We start from the raw sequence: 18,347 nt of genomic DNA on the forward strand, positions 1-18,347 counted from the left end.
TGCTGTAAATTATTGTTTAGCCAACCTCTATTAAATAATAGTCTAAAATGGTGCAGTTTCTTTTTCTGTTGAACCACTTTAGAGTGATTTAGAATATATGGGATCGTATGTTGTACATAAAAATGCAGTGCAACTTCCAGAATTACACACATATATACATAAATACACATATGTGTATAAAAATATTTTATAATGGAATTAAGCTCATTGTCATCTTTAACTGTAAAAATCAGCGGCTTAGAACAGCTACTTTAGTTCTTGTACAGAATTTTTAGATACAAGAAACTTTTAAAACCCACAAAATAAATCTTAAAGTACATATTCAAGATGAAATATGGAGAGAAGATTGTATTCAGTGAGGAAAATTAGGACAAACCTGACAGTTAAGCACAGTAATTAGTGTTGATGTAGTAACCTTTTACTTGTCTAATTTTTTTTCCCCAAAGTCATACATTGTGGTCGACTGCAAGAAAAACTACCTATTCTGCTTGGGTAAACAACAATGGAGCATGTAATAAGGAAAATGTCATTGCCTAAACCATTGAAAAGCAATGTGAAACCATCAGTATAAACTTTCTGGAGTTGCATACTGATGTAGAAAATAGATTGCCACTCTTATGATAATTCATTATGCTTGTGTCAAGACATCAATATTTCAGTTACTTTAGTTAAATAAAATCATGTTTTGAATGGAATTGCTAATAATCTTATTAATCATTTATCTAAATCATAACAATTAGATTTCAAGTTAAACTTTAAATACTGTCCTGAAACTTTTTTCACCATAGGTGAACCATTATTAAAATGGGGATTGTGAAGAAAAATGATCCTGGAAATAGCAACCCAGAACTACATACATGCATTGTCCTTTCTTCTCTCTACCCAAGCTTTTAACTTACTTTTCTGTGATCTTTCATGTTTCCTTTGTCCCAAACGTAGATGTAACAGCCTTTGACTTGAAAATGTAATATATCAATGTCTTTAGTTGAACATTTGCATTTATTTCCAGGAACAAATGATGAGAAAAAAACAAGCAATGCATCTTGATGCACGCTATGTTACAATGGTAGAAAATGCATATTACTACTGTAATCCCCCTCCAGCTGAAAAAACTGTGAAGAAAAAACGTCCTCCTTTGCAGGAATATATTCGTAAGCTTCTTTACAAGGATCTCTCCAAAGTCACCACAGAGAAGGCAAGTCCTTTTGAAATCTTTAATACAGGTTTTACTGGAAGTGATATAGTACCTACAGGGTTTGGGGAGGGTTATAATTTTTTTAATTGCAAGCAAGAGAGATCAAGTAGGAATAAAAAAATTTTAAGATAGCTTAATTTATTTTATTGGAATGCATAGAAGTTCCATTCATGGACCTGTGTTCTCCACAGCGTTAAGTGCTGCACAAATATAGAATGAAATGAGAATCTTTGTGCTAAGTACCTTGTGTTCAGAGTAAGAGATAAAAGGCTACAGTTAAATACAGACTGTAAGAGCAAGGAAATTACAGAACAGATTTGGACAGCTTCATTAGTAGCTAGAGAACAGAAGTTGGGTTACATGTATGGAGTTTTCCATAGCTACTGCAGATCTGGAGGATGCTTGAAAAAGAGAATGAGATTGCTTGCAGGTGCCTACAGAGATTTCATCCCAGCTGAGAGATGTGGGGATGACAGTGAGTAACCTGTTACTTTGCCTGCTAAAATGTTGTTTGTCTTAAAATTTGGTTTAGGTCCTGAGACAGATGCGCAAGCTGCCTTGGCAGGATGCGGAAGTAAAAGACTATGTTATATGCTGTATGATCAACATCTGGAATGTGAAATATAATAGTATTCACTGTGTAGCCAACCTCTTAGCAGGGTTGGTCTTATACCAGGAAGATGTTGGAATTCATGTTGTGGATGGAGTACTAGAGGATATTCGACTAGGAATGGAGGTAAACAACTGACATTCTTACTAAACTATATTCATCTACTTATGTTGAAAGGAAAATAGTAAAATAATCTTGCTTAAAGAAAGGTGTCCTTGGATTCTGGGTTGTTGTTTGATGACTTTTTTACCTCAGTTATTTGCTTTGTGTGGGTTTATTTAAATTAAAAAAAAACAACACCCCCAAAAAAACCCCAGCAAACTGCAGACATTACTAGGATAGTTGCTGTGCTCCCCTTGTAGTAATGGCATACAATTTGTTCTTTCACAGTGTAGTCAGATTCATGCACCTTAACTTTGGAGACTAGTCCATATTTTGATAGGTGAATTTACAAGAATTCTCTGGGCAAGATAGAGTGTGTGCTAAATGTATGTGAACTTTATAATAACTATTAGTTGACCAGCTTTCATAACTACTTTTTAATGTTTGATTTTGTTAGTGTATGTAGCCAGAAGTAACCATCTGTAATTATAACAAATGCATCAATTTTTGTATGCTACTTTTTTCTTTAAAAAAAAAAAAGCAAACCAAAACCCCACCAAACAACAAACCTTTTACAAAGATTCTGTTGTGTCTGCATGATAAAGTGATTTTTTTGTTTTCTTTTTTGATAAAGGTTAACCAGCCAAAGTTTAACCAACGGCGGATCAGCAGTGCCAAGTTTTTGGGGGAGCTTTACAATTATCGAATGGTGGAATCAGCTGTAATATTTCGAACTCTGTATTCTTTCACATCATTTGGTGTGAACCCTGATGGTAGTCCTAGTCCACTGGATCCTCCAGAGCATCTTTTCAGAATCAGACTAGTTTGTACTATCCTCGATACCTGTGGGCAGTATTTTGACAGAGGATCCAGCAAACGTAAACTTGATTGCTTCCTTGTATATTTTCAGGTATGCTAAACTAAATTCTATGTAGTTCTGTAGATTTCTCTAACAAGCCGAACATGAGTCACACTGTTACTTACATTGTTTTCTAGCACTATAGTTCTTAGAATCCTGTCTGTCTGATAGCAGTTTTATTTTAAAGTGATTTATATGTAGATGTTACTGTTCCAGCAAAGTTGCAGGACACTGGGGTAGCGGTAGATTCACTGAAGGGTTTGGGTTCCCCCCCTTCAGGGGATCTCAGCAAATGGGAAAATGGGCTGACAGAAACCTTGTGAATTCCAGCCAAGGTAAGTATCAGGTCTTCTATTTGGGATGGAATAGCTCCATGCAGCAATACTGCCTGGTACTGACTACTTAGACAGCAGCTTTGCAGGAAAAGGTCTGGGACTCCTGTACTGTATGAACATGACATAAAGTTTTTCACCATTAGGGTGATGAAGGCCAACAGCATACTGTGTTGTGTTGGCAGGGGTGTAGCCAGAGGTTTGAATGATTTTTTTTCTTTTTTCACTTTCCTTCTTGGCACTTGTGAGACCACATCTGGAGCACTGTTTCCAGGTCAGGGCTTCCTGGCAGATGAGAGGAGAGACATCAGCAAACTAAGCTGGGTCCGGTGGAGGCTCACCAAAATGATCAGGAGGCTGTCAGTGCTCACATTGTGGGTTTACTCAGCTTGGAGAAGAGAATGCTCATTAAGTTGCTGTCCTCAGCTAAAAGTGTTTGTAGAGGAGGAGTCAGAACTTCTCAGGTGTGCACAGTGAAAGGATGAGAAGTAATGGTCACAAGGTGCAGCAAGGAAAGTTCTGATTCAATAGATGTAATGGGGGGGGGAAGGATTTCGTAAGGGGGGGGGGGGAGGATTTCATGATGGGGGTGTTTAAACACTGGAATGTGTTCCTCAAAGTGGGGAATTCCAGCCCATGGAGTTCATGCTAAAAATCTTTGGCTTTTAATTTCTTTGTCTTTCTGCTTCTCTCTTCAAATTGTACTAAAACAAGGATATTTTAAAAAAATAGGTGATAACGACTTATTTCAGACCTCTAGAATGGATATCCTTCATCTGTATACAAGATGTAAAATGATGTTTTGAAGTACAGCATGGTCTTGTTTTTAAACCCAGAATAAACTTGTCAGTGAAAAAGTCATTGTATTTTTGTTACACCTTACGGTTTCAGACAAGCGTTCCTTTTGACCGTGTCACCTTTTAAATAAAAAAATCTGTTGCTTGTATGTTGTTTTCAGATGTGATTTTTGCAACACCTTTGTTCTTGGATTCCACTGTTAGGTTCACTTAGGATCAGCATTTATTTCTTACACTTTTATTTTAAAGGGTATGTGCTAATTTATTATGAAGCAAACTGTATCAGTCACTTCATGTTAGCTGCAGTCTTAAAAATTTTGTGATGTTTCCCCCCTTTTCTTCATAATATGCCTTTGGGGGAATTAATTTTCTTGAAAATATACAGAAGAAGGAGTTGAAAGCTGGCTGGTCAAGCGCTCATCTCTCATAGAAAGAATCTACCCTTAGAAGGTGCTTTCTTTTCAGTGCCTTTTTGCTCAGTCTTCATACTTCTGGCAAGTGTTATGATAAAAGGATCATGTTCTTAATGTTTGTGATACCCAGTGTTACCAAACAGTGTTTAGTGATATCAAAATATCTGACAGTTGTATGAAATAGGAGAGCAGTGATGTGAAATCTTTTGCGTTTTTTACTGTACAAATATAGGTAAGCATTAATAACTTGTATAGTTTATAAATGCCACTGTGCATATAATTTATTTTAATATTTTGTGTTCTAGCGGTATGTTTGGTGGAAGAAAAGTCTGGATGTTTGGACAAAAGACCACCCATTTCCTATAGACATAGACTATATGATCAGTGATACTCTGGAACTGCTGAGACCAAAGATAAAGCTCTGCAATTCTCTGGAAGAAGCTATCAGACAGGTGCAAGACTTGGAACGAGAATTCTTAATAAAATTAGGTAAGAAAGTGTACAAGTGAAATGAGTTGGTTTTGATAATTCCTGTATTTCTTTAAATGGTCTTTTGTATGGTGGTAATGATGGGTAACTTGTTATTTGCATGGTACAATCTTTTTAGTCTCATGATAGGAATATTTGTGTAACTTCTTTGCATTTCTCTCATCACCATGGAGATCATATAGACTCTCCATAACTCTAAAGTGATGAATTATTTTTTTTAAAAAAAGTCAATACCAATACTGTTAATATAGTAGTATTTGGAGTGGGAGAGTGTGTCTGTTTGTAGATACATTATATTAGTATATGCAGTAGTATGGTGCAAATGATGAGGAAGAAAACTGAATATCATCAGAAAACTTTAGAAAGCATGCTCTACTACGAAAAGCAAGTAGTATCTGTGCACTCAGTTCCTTCAGCCTGTTGGTTGGTAAGCACTGATGAAAACCAGCTTGGTCATTTTGGTAGATTGGTTGCTTGCAACTCTGTGTTCCTTCCCCAGTTCTGGATTTCACCAAAGTTAATGTGTCAAAGTAAGCATTAGTTTAAGACTACAAAAATCTGGGAACAGATTTTGCTTTTAAAACACAATCAGGTACCTTGAGCATTACACTTCCTTTGGAATAATTTTGAATGGACTTTACATTTCAGTAGAGGCCAGAGGGTGATTTCCTTTTCATGAATTAGAGCTTTGGTTAGATTATTAAAGGTTTTTTTTTTTCTTCTTAATATTTACCTTTTGGCAAGGTTCCATGCTAGTTTGTAGTTCTTGCTAAGATTACAGTAATATGTATTTATAAATCTTGCTGTGTTAAAAATCAGTAATTCCTGGAGAAAAAGGTTGGGTTTGCAGTACAGCTCAGTTGACAAAATACTGGTGTGTATCTTAAACTATCATTGTCATATTAACTTTTAGAACTTTTTACAAATCAGTTCTTACTAATTATTGAATAGTACTGTGCTCATTTCTCATTAAATGGAGTTGTTTTCTAATCTTCTATTTTTATTTGAAGACAAGATTGTTCATTAAAAGCTTTCATATGTAAATTTTACACTATTTAAGTGTTAATTAGAGCCTTAATAGCACTTCATCTAGTTAGACAAATAGAATTTTTAAGAATAATCCTTTAATCCAGTTGGATAAGTATGTGTAAGAGCCAGGTAAAACATTGCAAATTCTGTTTTACGTGGAATTTGTTTTTTAATATGCTGTTTGTTTAATTGACATGCCTTAAAATTACCTATGTAGTAACGTAGATAAAAATTTCCTTATGGTATGATCTAAATACCAGCTTTTATGCTTTCCAAATGATAACCAAGAAGCAATTTACAAGTAGTGACATAAAATGTAATATTCTTTTGAAAGACACTTGGCACTTCTCTCCTACAAATGCCTTGAAAAGGTTATGATGATAGGTGCAAGCACGTCTGAAGGAAATGAGGTTTTTAATACTTGAGCAAAAGCTCTAATAAATCTGCAGTTCTTGATTCAGTTTGTCCCCACGGTTTCCCAGCCCATGGACAGTAACACCAAGAAGGTACTGTGCAAAAGACCATGGTGTGCTTTGCTCTTTGTCAGTCCTAAGTGTAATTCTATGCAGAACAGTGGGTGGCTTGTTGCCTGCAGAGTGTGCGTTTGGGACTGACTGTTGGTTCCTGTGCTGCTCTGGTGGGTTTCTACCAGTAAGAATATAGGGTCATTCAAAAGGAACTTGTGCATAATTGTGGAGCAGCACGTGCTTTGAAGAGCCCAGTATTAATAAAGGGGGGGGGGGGGGGGGGGGGGGCGGTGCAGAAGAATGCTTTGAAATGTCTGGAATATGAAGGAGGAAGCATATGTGTGTGTTTACACAGAACTGAAATCCTCAGTAACTACCATAAAACCGTATATACTATTAATTTTATTTCTGAGTTTTGTTTAATTTGAGCATTGCTCTGAAAATTCACCTCCTTCTAAAGCTGATCTTTGTGATGTTAGTCAAATTTTTGTCAGAGATCTGGCTGTGTGTGTCTGCATATTGGATCTCTTAAAGACAGCTGGAAGAGAAATAAAAAAAAACCCAACAAAAAACCAATGAGATATGCCCTCAGAATCTAGACTTCTGCTCGGGAATTGTGTACTCCTGCCAGTAACTACCATAAAACCGTATATACTATTAATTTTATTTCTGAGTTTTGTTTAATTTGAGCATTGCTCTGAAAATTCACCTCCTTCTAAAGCTGATCTTTGTGATGTTAGTCAAATTTTTGTCAGAGATCTGGCTGTGTGTGTCTGCATATTGGATCTCTTAAAGACAGCTGGAAGAGAAATAAAAAAAAACCCAACAAAAAACCAATGAGATATGCCCTCAGAATCTAGACTTCTGCTTGGGAATTGTGTACTCCTGCATTTGTTCTTTGCATATGGAGAGAACAAACGAGGAGTGGCATGAATACAGAACTGATGTGTTCATTTGCTCTCCAAAAGACTTTACGCTAATGGCCATCCCCAGGTGTGGTCAGTATGATGTCAAAACATGAATGACGAACTGCATAGTGACTTGTATTGACTCCTTAGTAAAATCTTTCAAAAATTGCTTGCTTAGTTCTGCTGTGTTGCAGAAGACTGGTATCAGCGTTGCTTTGTGCTAGCTCAAACCATGATCCTCTGGAGGCTTAAGTGGCTTTGTAAATCAATGAAACCAAATTAAAAGAATGTATGAGAACAACAGTGTATGTGCTGGAAGCTTGTTCTGTTTTGCATTGGATGACTAATTTTTTGCAGTGACCGTTCTTGAAAAACAGATTGATTTCCCCCCCCCCCGAATCAGAACCATGCTCAATTCTTAATACTTTCTCTGAAAACGATTCTGATTGAAGTCTATTTCTAAGACTAAATTGGACACTGAAAGAAGCTAAAACTTACTGTTCACTGCTGTGGGAATGGTATAGATAAGGGTATTACACTGAAGGATACCTTATTAAAAGAAAGCAGAGGTTTAGGGAGCTACATTTGGTAACGTGCACACAGAGTAAACCAAAACGTCTTGAGAGACAGCAAGCAGGACAGTAAGGAAAACTAGAAGATGAAGTAAAACAGTGAAAGAACTATCAGTCCTGTCTGCAAGTAGGGTGAGCATACTAGATAATACTTTTGGAAGAGACTGGTTTCTTAAAGACTTTATATATATACATCCTCGTAGGTTCAAGTGCAGCCTCAGAGCATGAAAAGAGGGTCAGAAAGTTTTATTACAGTCTGAGAATATAGTTGTTTCGAAACCTGTAAATTGGCAGTAGTGTGAAGTACTGTAACTAAGACTGCAGGGTCTTGATGTGTTCTGTGGTTCTGCTGGCTTTGTAGAGCATCTATAACAGTGCTTATGTTTCAGTAAGGTTGCACATTTAGTTTGTGGATATTTTGAAGCAGTTTGCACAGTGCAGCATCTTGATTCTGTTTTATGGGAGACTTTAAACATTCTTCATAACGTTTTCCTCCTTTTCTGGCAGGGAAATTATTACCCTTTGTGAGTAAGGTAGCTATATAGAAAATGTTTCATTCAAAAGTCAAGTATTACAACCCATTGGAAGTTTTAATGTTCAGTAACAATGGACTTTTGCAGTGATCTTCCACATATAACTTGAGCGGTTATATGTGTTCTACTTCTTTCTCTTTTTCCACATTTCAGGAATTGTAAATGACAAAGATTCCAAAGATTCCATTACAGAAGGAGAGAACCTGGAAGAAGATGAAGAGGAGGAAGAAGGTGGAGCAGAGACAGAGGAACAATCTGGAAATGAAAGTGAAGTAAATGAGCCAGAAGAAGAGGTGAACTTAATAATTTACTTGCCTTGCATAAAAAGAATGAGTAATCGGTATTTTGATTACTCATTATTTTCTGAAGCCCTTCTATCTCATGGAGTTAGCAGGTGAAATGTGGGTGTGCACAACTCATTCAGTACTCTGAGGCTATTTCCATCCCAGTTTTGTATATATGGAAAACTGAATACAGTGTCTGAGGCTTATTCTAGAGAATTTATGGCAGCAATGTGAACCTGATAACTTTGTTCAGGGTATGTGCTGCTTCTCAACAAAAAGATGCCTTTACTTTTTGGCATGAAAACACTTTCAGATAATTATCTTTATCTGTTGTAGAAGCAAAAGCATTGACTAGATGTCTGAGCAGTTGTGTAGGAAAAATAACAGGTGTTCAGAGTATGCCTGTATAATGTGAATAAATAAGAGTTATGGAGCATAACAACCTTCCTTGTTTACTCTGCCAATCATATTTTGAATCAGAAATGGTGGAGCCAATAAAAAAGATGTGTACATAGAAATTCTAACTTGTCACTATGACACAGCAGTTTACGTGGTAATGGTAGTGTTACGAGAAAATGAGTTCATCAAGGTAACAGGAAATACTTTTCTCCTTATGCTTGGGTTTGTTGGTCTACTAGTAAGCTTTCTTCCAATCCATGCTTCTCAGTGTTAAAGTTCCTGAAGTTTGGCTGGGTTTGTGCCTTTACCCACAAATTAATAGTATCGTTAGAATCAGAAGTGGTTGTGGGGTGGGGAAAGGACCGCTGGAGATCTTCTTGTCCAGCCTCCCTTGCTCAAAGCAGGGTCACCTACAGCAGGTTGCCTGAGGCAGTGTCCAATCAAGTTTCTAGTATCTCCAAGAATGGAGGCTGTACAACTTTTCTGGGTAATCTGGTCCAGTGTTTAGGCACCGTCACAGTAAAGAAGGCTGGTTTTCTTACATCTAAATGGAAATTTTCAACTTGTGTCTGAGTCGGGGCCCAACTGCTTCTGGGTCTGTCACAGGGCACCACTGAGAAAAGTCCAGCTCCCTCTTCTTTGTTCCCTCCCTTGAGGTATTACACACATTGAGAAGATCTCACCCCACTCAGAGCCTTCTCCTCCCCAGGCTAAACACCACCACCTGTCTCAGCCTTTCCTCCTATGACAGGTGCTCCAGTCCCTTAATCATCTTTACAGCCTATTGCTGCATTCACTCCATGTGTCCATATCTGTTGTGTATTGGGGAACCCAGAGCTGGGCACAGCACTTCAGATGTGTCTTGCCAGTGCTGAGCAGGCAGGAAGGGCCGCCTCGTTTGACATGTCAAGAACATGTTTTCCTAATGCAGCCCAGGATGCTGTCAGCTGCCTTTGCTGCAAGGGTGCATTGCTGGTTCTTGGTCAGTTTGGTGTCCTCCGGGACCCCAGGTCCTTCTCTGCAGAGCTGCTTTCCAGCCTGTACTGGTGGAACAGGGTTCTTGCTCCTCAGATGCTGGACTTTGCATTTCCCTTCATTGAACTTCATGAGTTCCTGCCAGTCCATTCCTCCAGTTTGTCGAGTTCTCTCTGAGTGGCAGCACAACCATCTCGTGTATCAGCCATTGCTCCCAGTTTTCTGCTGTATGTTTGTGTGGAAATGTCAGATAAAGCTGAGTGAGTCCAGACCGAAACATTAAATGCAAAACATAACACATTTACTGAGGCTGAACTGAACTAAACAGATTTGGCTGGGGAGCGGGTAGGAAAGGTACAGAAAAGGTGAATGAAGAATCAGATGCAAGTGGCTTTTTTTGTTTTAAAATAGTCAGAAGTTATTCATTGAATATTTCAGGAGGGCTCTGACAATGAGGAAGAAGAAGGTGAAGAAGAGGAGGAAGAAAACACAGATTATCTTACAGACTCCAATAAGGAAAATGAAACTGATGAGGAGAATACAGTATGTATTGTAGCTTAAGATAAGTGAATGGAATTTTGCATCTTTGGTTTTCTTTACTGAATGTTTTTTCCCATGCTGCTCCTAACATGTCTGGGAAAATACGGCAAGAACTCCTTGCTATTCTTTCAAATACATTTTAGAGTTATTTTTATATTTGCAAACTTTCATGATTACCTTCTGAAAATATTGACGCTGTCAACTTTACTACAACATGTTTTCACAGGACTGTGCGCTTTCACAGGTGGTAGCTAGTCTGGAAAAGATTGCATAAATGATAGTTTTGCAATCTAGCAATGGTAGCAAAGTGGTATTATACAACAAGGTAAAGTAGTTACGCTCCACTAGATTTCAAAACTAAAAAGGAGACAAACTACAAAGTGCAGAATTGCTAAAATACAAATTTGGGATTGGTAGATTGTAACACCTGTAGCAAAAGAACCCATCCGGTTGATCCTGAACTGCAGTTACATAGTAAGGAAAGTAATGAACATTACCAGTACCCTAACACATTGTTCTAGAAACAATGTTATGCTTTCCAAATACTGAAGAGTAGTGGTTGTCTTGAAAAGACCATCTAACTTTATGGACTTACTGGAAAAATTAGTTAAATTAGGTGTGGTAAGGATAGAGACTTTTCTTTGTATTTTTGCCGTATCTAGAATGTGTACATACATATCTGTGCACATACACTAGTATGTCAGAATGTTATGACTGGCCAGCCTTCATAATAATTGATGCAATAAGGGTCAGGAAATATTTCTTCAAGAAAATAATTCAGGCTGAAAGCTTTTTTTCTTTAACAATCCAATTGTTTAAAGCTTTTGATTATGTATGATACATAATAAGCAATAAGGATATTGTTCCACTTATTTCTAGACTGCATATTTGTATTTCTGAAACTAACGTAGTAGAATGTTTATTCCCACTGCAATAGGAAGTAATGATTAAAGGAGGAGGACTTAAGCATGTCCCTTGTGCAGAAGATGAGGACTTCATTCAGGCATTGGATAAAATGATGCTGGAAAATCTTCAGGTATAGATATTTATTTTCTTGAATTAATATAATTTGCTGTACAGCTAACTATATTCGATTGTTTTAATTTTAAAAATTTTTAAATTAAACTTCTAAATATAATTCTATATACTATAAATATATATATAAATATTAATTATTATTTTTTAAAATAAGCTATTGAAATGCTTAGCTTCCTATAGTAAAGAACATGATTTTTTTTTTTCTTAACTGTGGCCTCTTCTCTGTAGTTGACACATTTGGATAAGTAGTTTTTAGTAAAATAGATGTTGTGTTGTTTGCCTAGTGAATATATGACATGCTGACATATATAACAGCTACATCAGATACTATACGATGCTTCTGACTTGATCCTAAAGCATCCATGCCTAGGTTTTAATATGTTTAAAATGTAGCTGCATTTATGTTTACGTAACCTTTAAGTTCTTTTTTTTTGTTCCAGTCACATCTAATCAATAGTGTTGAGTATAGCAAACCCTGTATGAGGAATACATTACTAAGAGCCTACAAGAAATCTTGAATGTAAAATATCCTTTCTCAAGTCTGTCTAATCAAGTCTCTAGATTTCTTTCTTTAGAAGGTTGTTATTCAGAATAACTTTAAAATTTGAAGTATTCTGTCCCTTTAACTGTCTTCTTCACAAGCAAGGAAACTAAAGGGAAATGTAATAAAGCCTAATACATTTATTTCTATGTTGTTCCATTTTCCTGGGAGATTAAACCTTTTCTCAGTCATGAAAATATGCATGTTGCCAGACTTAACTGACATTTTTAGTATCTGATCATTTATATAATTTACCACTTTTTTTTTTTTTATAGCAACGGAGTGGTGAATCTGTTAAAGTACATCAGTTGGATGTTGCTATTCCTCTACATCTCAAAAGTCAACTGAAGAAGGGTCCTCCGCTTGGTGGTGGGGAAGGAGAGTCAGAGTCTGGAGACACAATGCCATTTGTCATGTTAACAAGAAAAGGCAACAAACAGCAGGTAGGAGTTTACATAAGGCCGAGATATTGTTTAAATAACTAAAATCCTTTCACTTAAAGTCACACTGTGACTTTTGAGTCACACAGGTGTTTTCATTCCTCACCCTTTTCTCAGAATGGGGTACAGATAACTTACTTTTGCTAAACAGAAAATACCATATGTAGTTTCTTGGAGTTCTTGGCTGTTAATAGAAATCACGTGGAAAAACTCTGTGGTTAAATTATACCATTGCTAGTTACATTTGGTGATTACACCAGTAGGACAGTAGTATGTCTTAAATGTATTTGAAGTACAGTTGTGGAAGATGAATGGATGCGATTGATGGACTGCCACTGAATGTTGAAAGGAGTAGCAAAAAATAAAAAGGAATATTCCAGAATCTTAAGATTCTACAGATTCTTCTGAAAACACTTTCGGCTTCAAGTCGAGATACATGTCATTTGCTAAATTCCATTTCCTGAGTAACTCCCATTTGGCTGAATTTGTTCACCTTGCCAAAAAAGTCATTATCTCTGAAGACATTTATAGGGGACTATTCCAGAACACACTGAGTGAATCTGTTGGAGAAACTTAAATGGAAATAATGTAGATAAACCAAACAAATGCCTTGCTTCATGCAGCCAAGCTATATATCTGTCTTGGCTCGTTTCTTCAGTATGTTTGAATTTTCTTAGGTCAGCAAATGCATAGTATACAAATAAATACCTGACATGTTCCACATGCATTTCTCATCATGGTTTAAGTCTTTGAAAGAACCTTTTCATTTTTGTTGTGTAAATTGAACGCGTTTATATGGAAAGGAAACCCAAGGCACTGTTTCATTCCATGCATCTGTACCATTTAAGTGTTTAGATCCCTGTAATTACTCTGGACATTTGTTAACTGAATTGTGACAGTAGTGTAACAGTTGAGGTATATAAACCCAAAGTAGAGTCTTTCTTTTCTTTCATATGAAAGACATTTCAAAAATTAATGTAGAAAGTGATGCCTCTTATAAAACACTTCAACTACCGAGTGTGCGCTGTGCTAACTGCTTTCAAAGTGGAAGTGGCGATACCTATTTGAGTGGGCACATACGTGCTTGCACTTAGTAGTGGTGATTAACTGATTTCCTTACTATGTTTCTTTGGTTATTCTGTTTTCCTGGAACTTGAGTGTAGTATATCAATTTGTTGTGGTTTAACCCCAGCTGACAACTAAGCCCTTCACGGCTGCTCGCTCACTCCCTTCACAGTGCGATGGGGGGAGAATCAGAAGAGTAGAAGTGAGAAAGCTTGCGGGTTGAGGTAAAGTCAGCAAGAGCCACGTCTTTAAGCAAAGCAAGGAATTCATTCACCACTTCCCATGGGCAGACAGGTGTTCAGCCATCTCCAGGAAAGCAGGGCTTCACCACATGTGATGGTTACTGGGGAAGACAAGCGCCATCACTCCGAATGTCTTCCCCTTTCTAATTCTTCCTCCAGCTTTATATGCTGAGCATGATGTCATATGGTATGGAATATCCCTTTGGTCAGTTGGGGCCAGCTGTCCTGGCTGTGTCCCCTCCCAAGTCCTTGTGCCCCCCAGCCGACTTGCTGGTGGGGTGGGATGAGGAGCAGAAAAGGCCTTGATGCTGTGTAAGCGCTGCCCAGCAATAAGGAAAGCACCACTGTGTTATCAGCGCGGTTTCCAACACAAATGTGAAACACAACCACATGCCAGCTCCTATGAAGAAAATTAACTCTACCCCAGCCCAAACCAGACTGAAAGTTCTACAGAGATTTTGAGTGGGGAGTTTTAACTGTTGTCATCGGGCTGAGGAGGGATTTAAGAGAAGTCTATTAAAAAAAAGGGTGTTTAGCTTTTTCAGGATAATTTACTGAGAGTATCTGTAGTTACCAAGAATTTTAAGATCTTCGTACTCTGTGAGGGGAAAATATTGCCAACGTGTGGCTTAAGAAGAAAGCAGGACTTGTTCAGGAGTTTTCCCTGCTCCTCCCCCAGTATTTGGTTTTGGGAGTAGGCTCTTCCTGCCAAAACTCCTCTCAGTGTTTCTAGAAATGTAGAAAACAGTTGCTTTGTAGACTACTGCAGTTCTTGAGTCAGTGAAAGCCTTCTTTGTCTATAGTTCTGTATTCAGAAAAATAAGTCTTAGCAGTCAGTTTTAACAGAAAAATAAGCAGGAAAGAAGAAGAGGTGGAGTTGAAAAGAAAATAATTATTCCTTCTTACGGAACTTGATTTTAAATCTGCATGAACAGAATGTGCAGAGTTTTGAAGTGATGGATGCCTGCTTTAGTGTTAAGTTATAGCTGTAAACTTTCAGCTTTTTAAAAACAGTCAAAAGGAGTTTGCAGACAACCTTGGAAGGCTGTGAGTAGCTTCTCATCTGCACTGCCACGGGAATGATAAGCATCACTGCTTCACTACAACATCAACCTAATCACTTGCTATCTTAGCAGTTGGTTTGGTCTCTGTGTGCTTTGTCAACAGTGCTGCTGAAACTAGAAATTCACACAGTAAGAGAGTACTTGCTGATGAAAATGGTATGTGCTGTGCTTCCTTCTGGAGGCTAATATTTGGTAGTTGAGGTCCAGTCACTAAGTACTCAGCTCATGTGCCAGTGTTCAGCCAGATTTTGGTGGGGCATTGACAGCTAGTTTTTTCAAGCAACACAAGAACAACTGAAAGCAGCATACAACCCAAATTAATAGTCATTACAGGCTGATAGTGACAAGGACACAATATTTTTATCCTTTGTCACACTGTGATTTACTAAAACATGCAATAGCAAGGATATTGGGTAGACCAGTGTCTTGCAGTAGATGGGTGGGTTTTTCAGCTGTCAACTGAGCAAGGAAGTTGTATAACAAAACTTAGAAAACCAATAGCAGAGAACTGAACATTGTTACTGGAAATGAGACAGTGGCATCATGATTTATCTGCAAGCCATGAGGACAAGGGGAAATAAAGAAATATTGCTATCATAAAGGATCGGAGCTGAGGTCTATCTAATACCATTAGATGTTTTTGAAACTGTCCAAGAAGTTTTGTGCCAGGTAGGTGTGAGCTAAGGTGAGATTTAGACAGTAAAAAGCAAGTCACGTAATGTCCAGAAACTTGGTTAACACCTAAGACAAAAGATATCCTTTTGTTTGAAAGATTTCTGTAAAAGAGTGGCAATATCCATTACCTTCTCCTACGTGAAGTTCTTTATCTCAGTAATGTTTTTATGAAATCTGTAACCTAGTCTTCTGAATGATAATTTTTCTTCTTCAGATTGCCATCTTCAAAGCGAAGTCCTTATGTTCAGTCCTCATCGCACAGATTTTGTAAGAGGTTTTTAATATACCTCTTCATTATTTGCAAATCAAAAATATTTTGTTTGCTCACTAATCATCATATCCTTTAGCAATCGTCATCAGTAGTTTGATTTCAGATGGCAACTGTCTGAATGCCTTGGGACAGTGACTCAGTGATACTTTGTTAATTACCAGTCTGTTGTTTTTTCTTTCTTTAATATGCACCCTTAGTTCTCTTTTTTATACTTGAAGCATTCTGTCTGAAAACACTTACCAGTCCCATTAAGCTGATAAATCCATAGTACTGATAAAACATAAAGGACATATTAAAATGGATGAGGAGCTTAGTGGTGAAGCTAAGGAATTATTTTTATCATGAAATGCTTGTAATGGGTTAGATATTTATGTAGTTTGTGTGAAGTATTTGACAGTATCTGGGAACATGCATAGTATTCTCAGTAATAAGTACTGTTTTCTGTTGGAATTTGAAGAATTTTCAGTTTTGTTCTTCCCTGCACACCTTAATAACAACCTTGTATTAATTTCTAGTATAATATGCTATTACCCTCCCCCGGCCCCTAAAAAAAAAAAAAAATCTTCTGCCTGATCTGTCTCATCTAAATAAATGTAGTTTATAGGGTTTCACTGTACCCAGGTTTTTGTCAAGTCTTTGCAAGGGTCTGTCTTAACTGTTTCAAACGCAGTTTATTTTCAAATGCTGCATCTGAGTACTTGGTGTCTTCTCACACATCATTCATCTGCTGCTAGTGGGGCACTAACTATCTAATAGATACCTTGAGATTTCTCTAGTAATGATTGCATTAAATACTAACCATACATAGTGAGGATTTTGCTTTTACTATATACCTTCCAACAGAGGTTTTGATAATGTATCTTTCTGTCTCTAGCTTTTGACAGTGTAGCAGAAAAGAACACTTAGAAGTTTGCTCTGCTTCTGTTTCTGTGGAAATAGATTACAAGAACAAGCAGCAGGATTCAGACTAGTACCAGTTTGTGGAATATTGAGAGTGATTATCCTTAAATGCATTACCCTACATATAGCACGAAAATATTTCTTTCTAATGGACATGCAGTTGAAGGAGGAAGTGAAATTTTTCTAAATATGTTCACAAACTTTAGCATTAAGACGTTTCTGAAAACTATTATTTCAGTTGCAGTTAAGATTAAGAATCACTTTTCTGTTCTGGAGCTTCTGTGGAAATAAAAACTTGGATTATCTGAGGCTAGGGAAAAAGAAAGCATCTTCTCTATGCCTCTCTGAAAAGCTCAGCTGTATTTTTCAGAGAGAGGGTACTTCCGTAGGAGTGGTACTAAGCTTACCTTTACCATAGCTTATAGCAAATCAGATAATCGGTTGAATGTGTAGTGTGAGTGTTTGCATGTGGGGGAGGAGGAAAAGACTAAATTTGGCACCACAGTTGTCTCCAGACTAGTAAGAAGCCCTGTGGAGCTCGAGTCATCCCTAAAAGGAAAAGTACCAGCCAAGGAATGAATACCAGAGGATATCTGAAATGCTTGGAACCTTTTTTCTCTGTTATCACAAGTGATAGTAGACATTCTGCTCAGGGGCTTCATCTCTTTAGAAAATAAAGACTGTTGGAGGGAGATGCAGCTTTCTGAGCCAGCCATGGTGCTTTTATCTCAAGACTAGTGTCATTCACTGTGAGGGCATTGGCTTGTATGAAAATAAGAAATAAAGCATACAGCTATGTGTTTCTGGAGAAAGAGGATCAGTTTTGTTCCCCTTAAATACTGTGTGTATAGTCTTTTGCCTTAGCGGCACGTCAGCATTTTTTATGTTCTCAGTGCCTTTAGGAGATCTGAGTGTCTTGTATTTTCTCATGGTTCCTTATGTGAAATAAGAGTTTAAAAAAACTCCACAAACAAAACCAAGAAACAACATACTTCTAGTAGTAGAAGTAGAAACTTCTGTAGGAAGTATCTCATCACAATGACGTAGAAATAACCATAACCCTTCTGCATTTTGGATTGTTTTGGGGTTGGGTTTTTTCTGTGATGAGCACTTACAAATGTATTTTCATTTGCAGTTTAAGATCCTAAATGTACCAATGTCTTCCCAACTTGCTGCAAATCATTGGAACCAACAGCAAGCTGAACAGGAAGAGAGAATGAGGATGAAAAAGCTCACTTTGGATATCAATGAACGGCAAGAACAAGAGGACTACCAGGGTATGAAAATCACCAAGTATTTAATTTTTATTTTTATTTTCAGAGGAACTTTCATGGATCTAGAGAAAATATTGTTTGTGATAACTAGCTAGCAGTTCGAGTTCTGAATATTGGTTTGCAATACTTCATGGAACACCTGTATTTTAGTTTGTCATTCATTATTTTACTCTTTGGTCTCTGTGCTTGAAGAAGTTTTTACAGCTTTTGCATGGAAGAGACTTTTCAGGTGGGCATCAGATCTCAGCATTTCCATTTATTTTGGGAAAGAGGAGTAACTGAGACTTTCCTTAAAAATAAGATAACACAATATTAATCTGTTGTTTGTGGCAT

General features: G+C 37.3%; 1 protein-coding gene across 1 annotated transcript in view; it reads left to right on the top strand.

Annotated features, from left to right (window-relative positions):
* The window catches only part of UPF2 (UPF2 regulator of nonsense mediated mRNA decay), a 68,325-nt gene that overhangs the window by 37,470 nt on the left and 12,508 nt on the right, over positions 1-18,347 (top strand). The window contains exons 12-20 of the mRNA XM_056339121.1: positions 1,010-1,195; positions 1,728-1,931; positions 2,542-2,817; positions 4,614-4,797; positions 8,460-8,599; positions 10,403-10,507; positions 11,442-11,540; positions 12,359-12,526; positions 17,876-18,017. Coding sequence (XP_056195096.1) covers positions 1,010-1,195; positions 1,728-1,931; positions 2,542-2,817; positions 4,614-4,797; positions 8,460-8,599; positions 10,403-10,507; positions 11,442-11,540; positions 12,359-12,526; positions 17,876-18,017 — 1,504 coding nt within the window. The remainder of the gene's footprint in view (positions 1-1,009; positions 1,196-1,727; positions 1,932-2,541; positions 2,818-4,613; positions 4,798-8,459; positions 8,600-10,402; positions 10,508-11,441; positions 11,541-12,358; positions 12,527-17,875; positions 18,018-18,347) is intronic.

Source organism: Falco biarmicus, chromosome 5, assembly GCF_023638135.1.
Source record: "Falco biarmicus isolate bFalBia1 chromosome 5, bFalBia1.pri, whole genome shotgun sequence".
Lineage (NCBI taxonomy): Eukaryota > Metazoa > Chordata > Aves > Falconiformes > Falconidae > Falco > Falco biarmicus.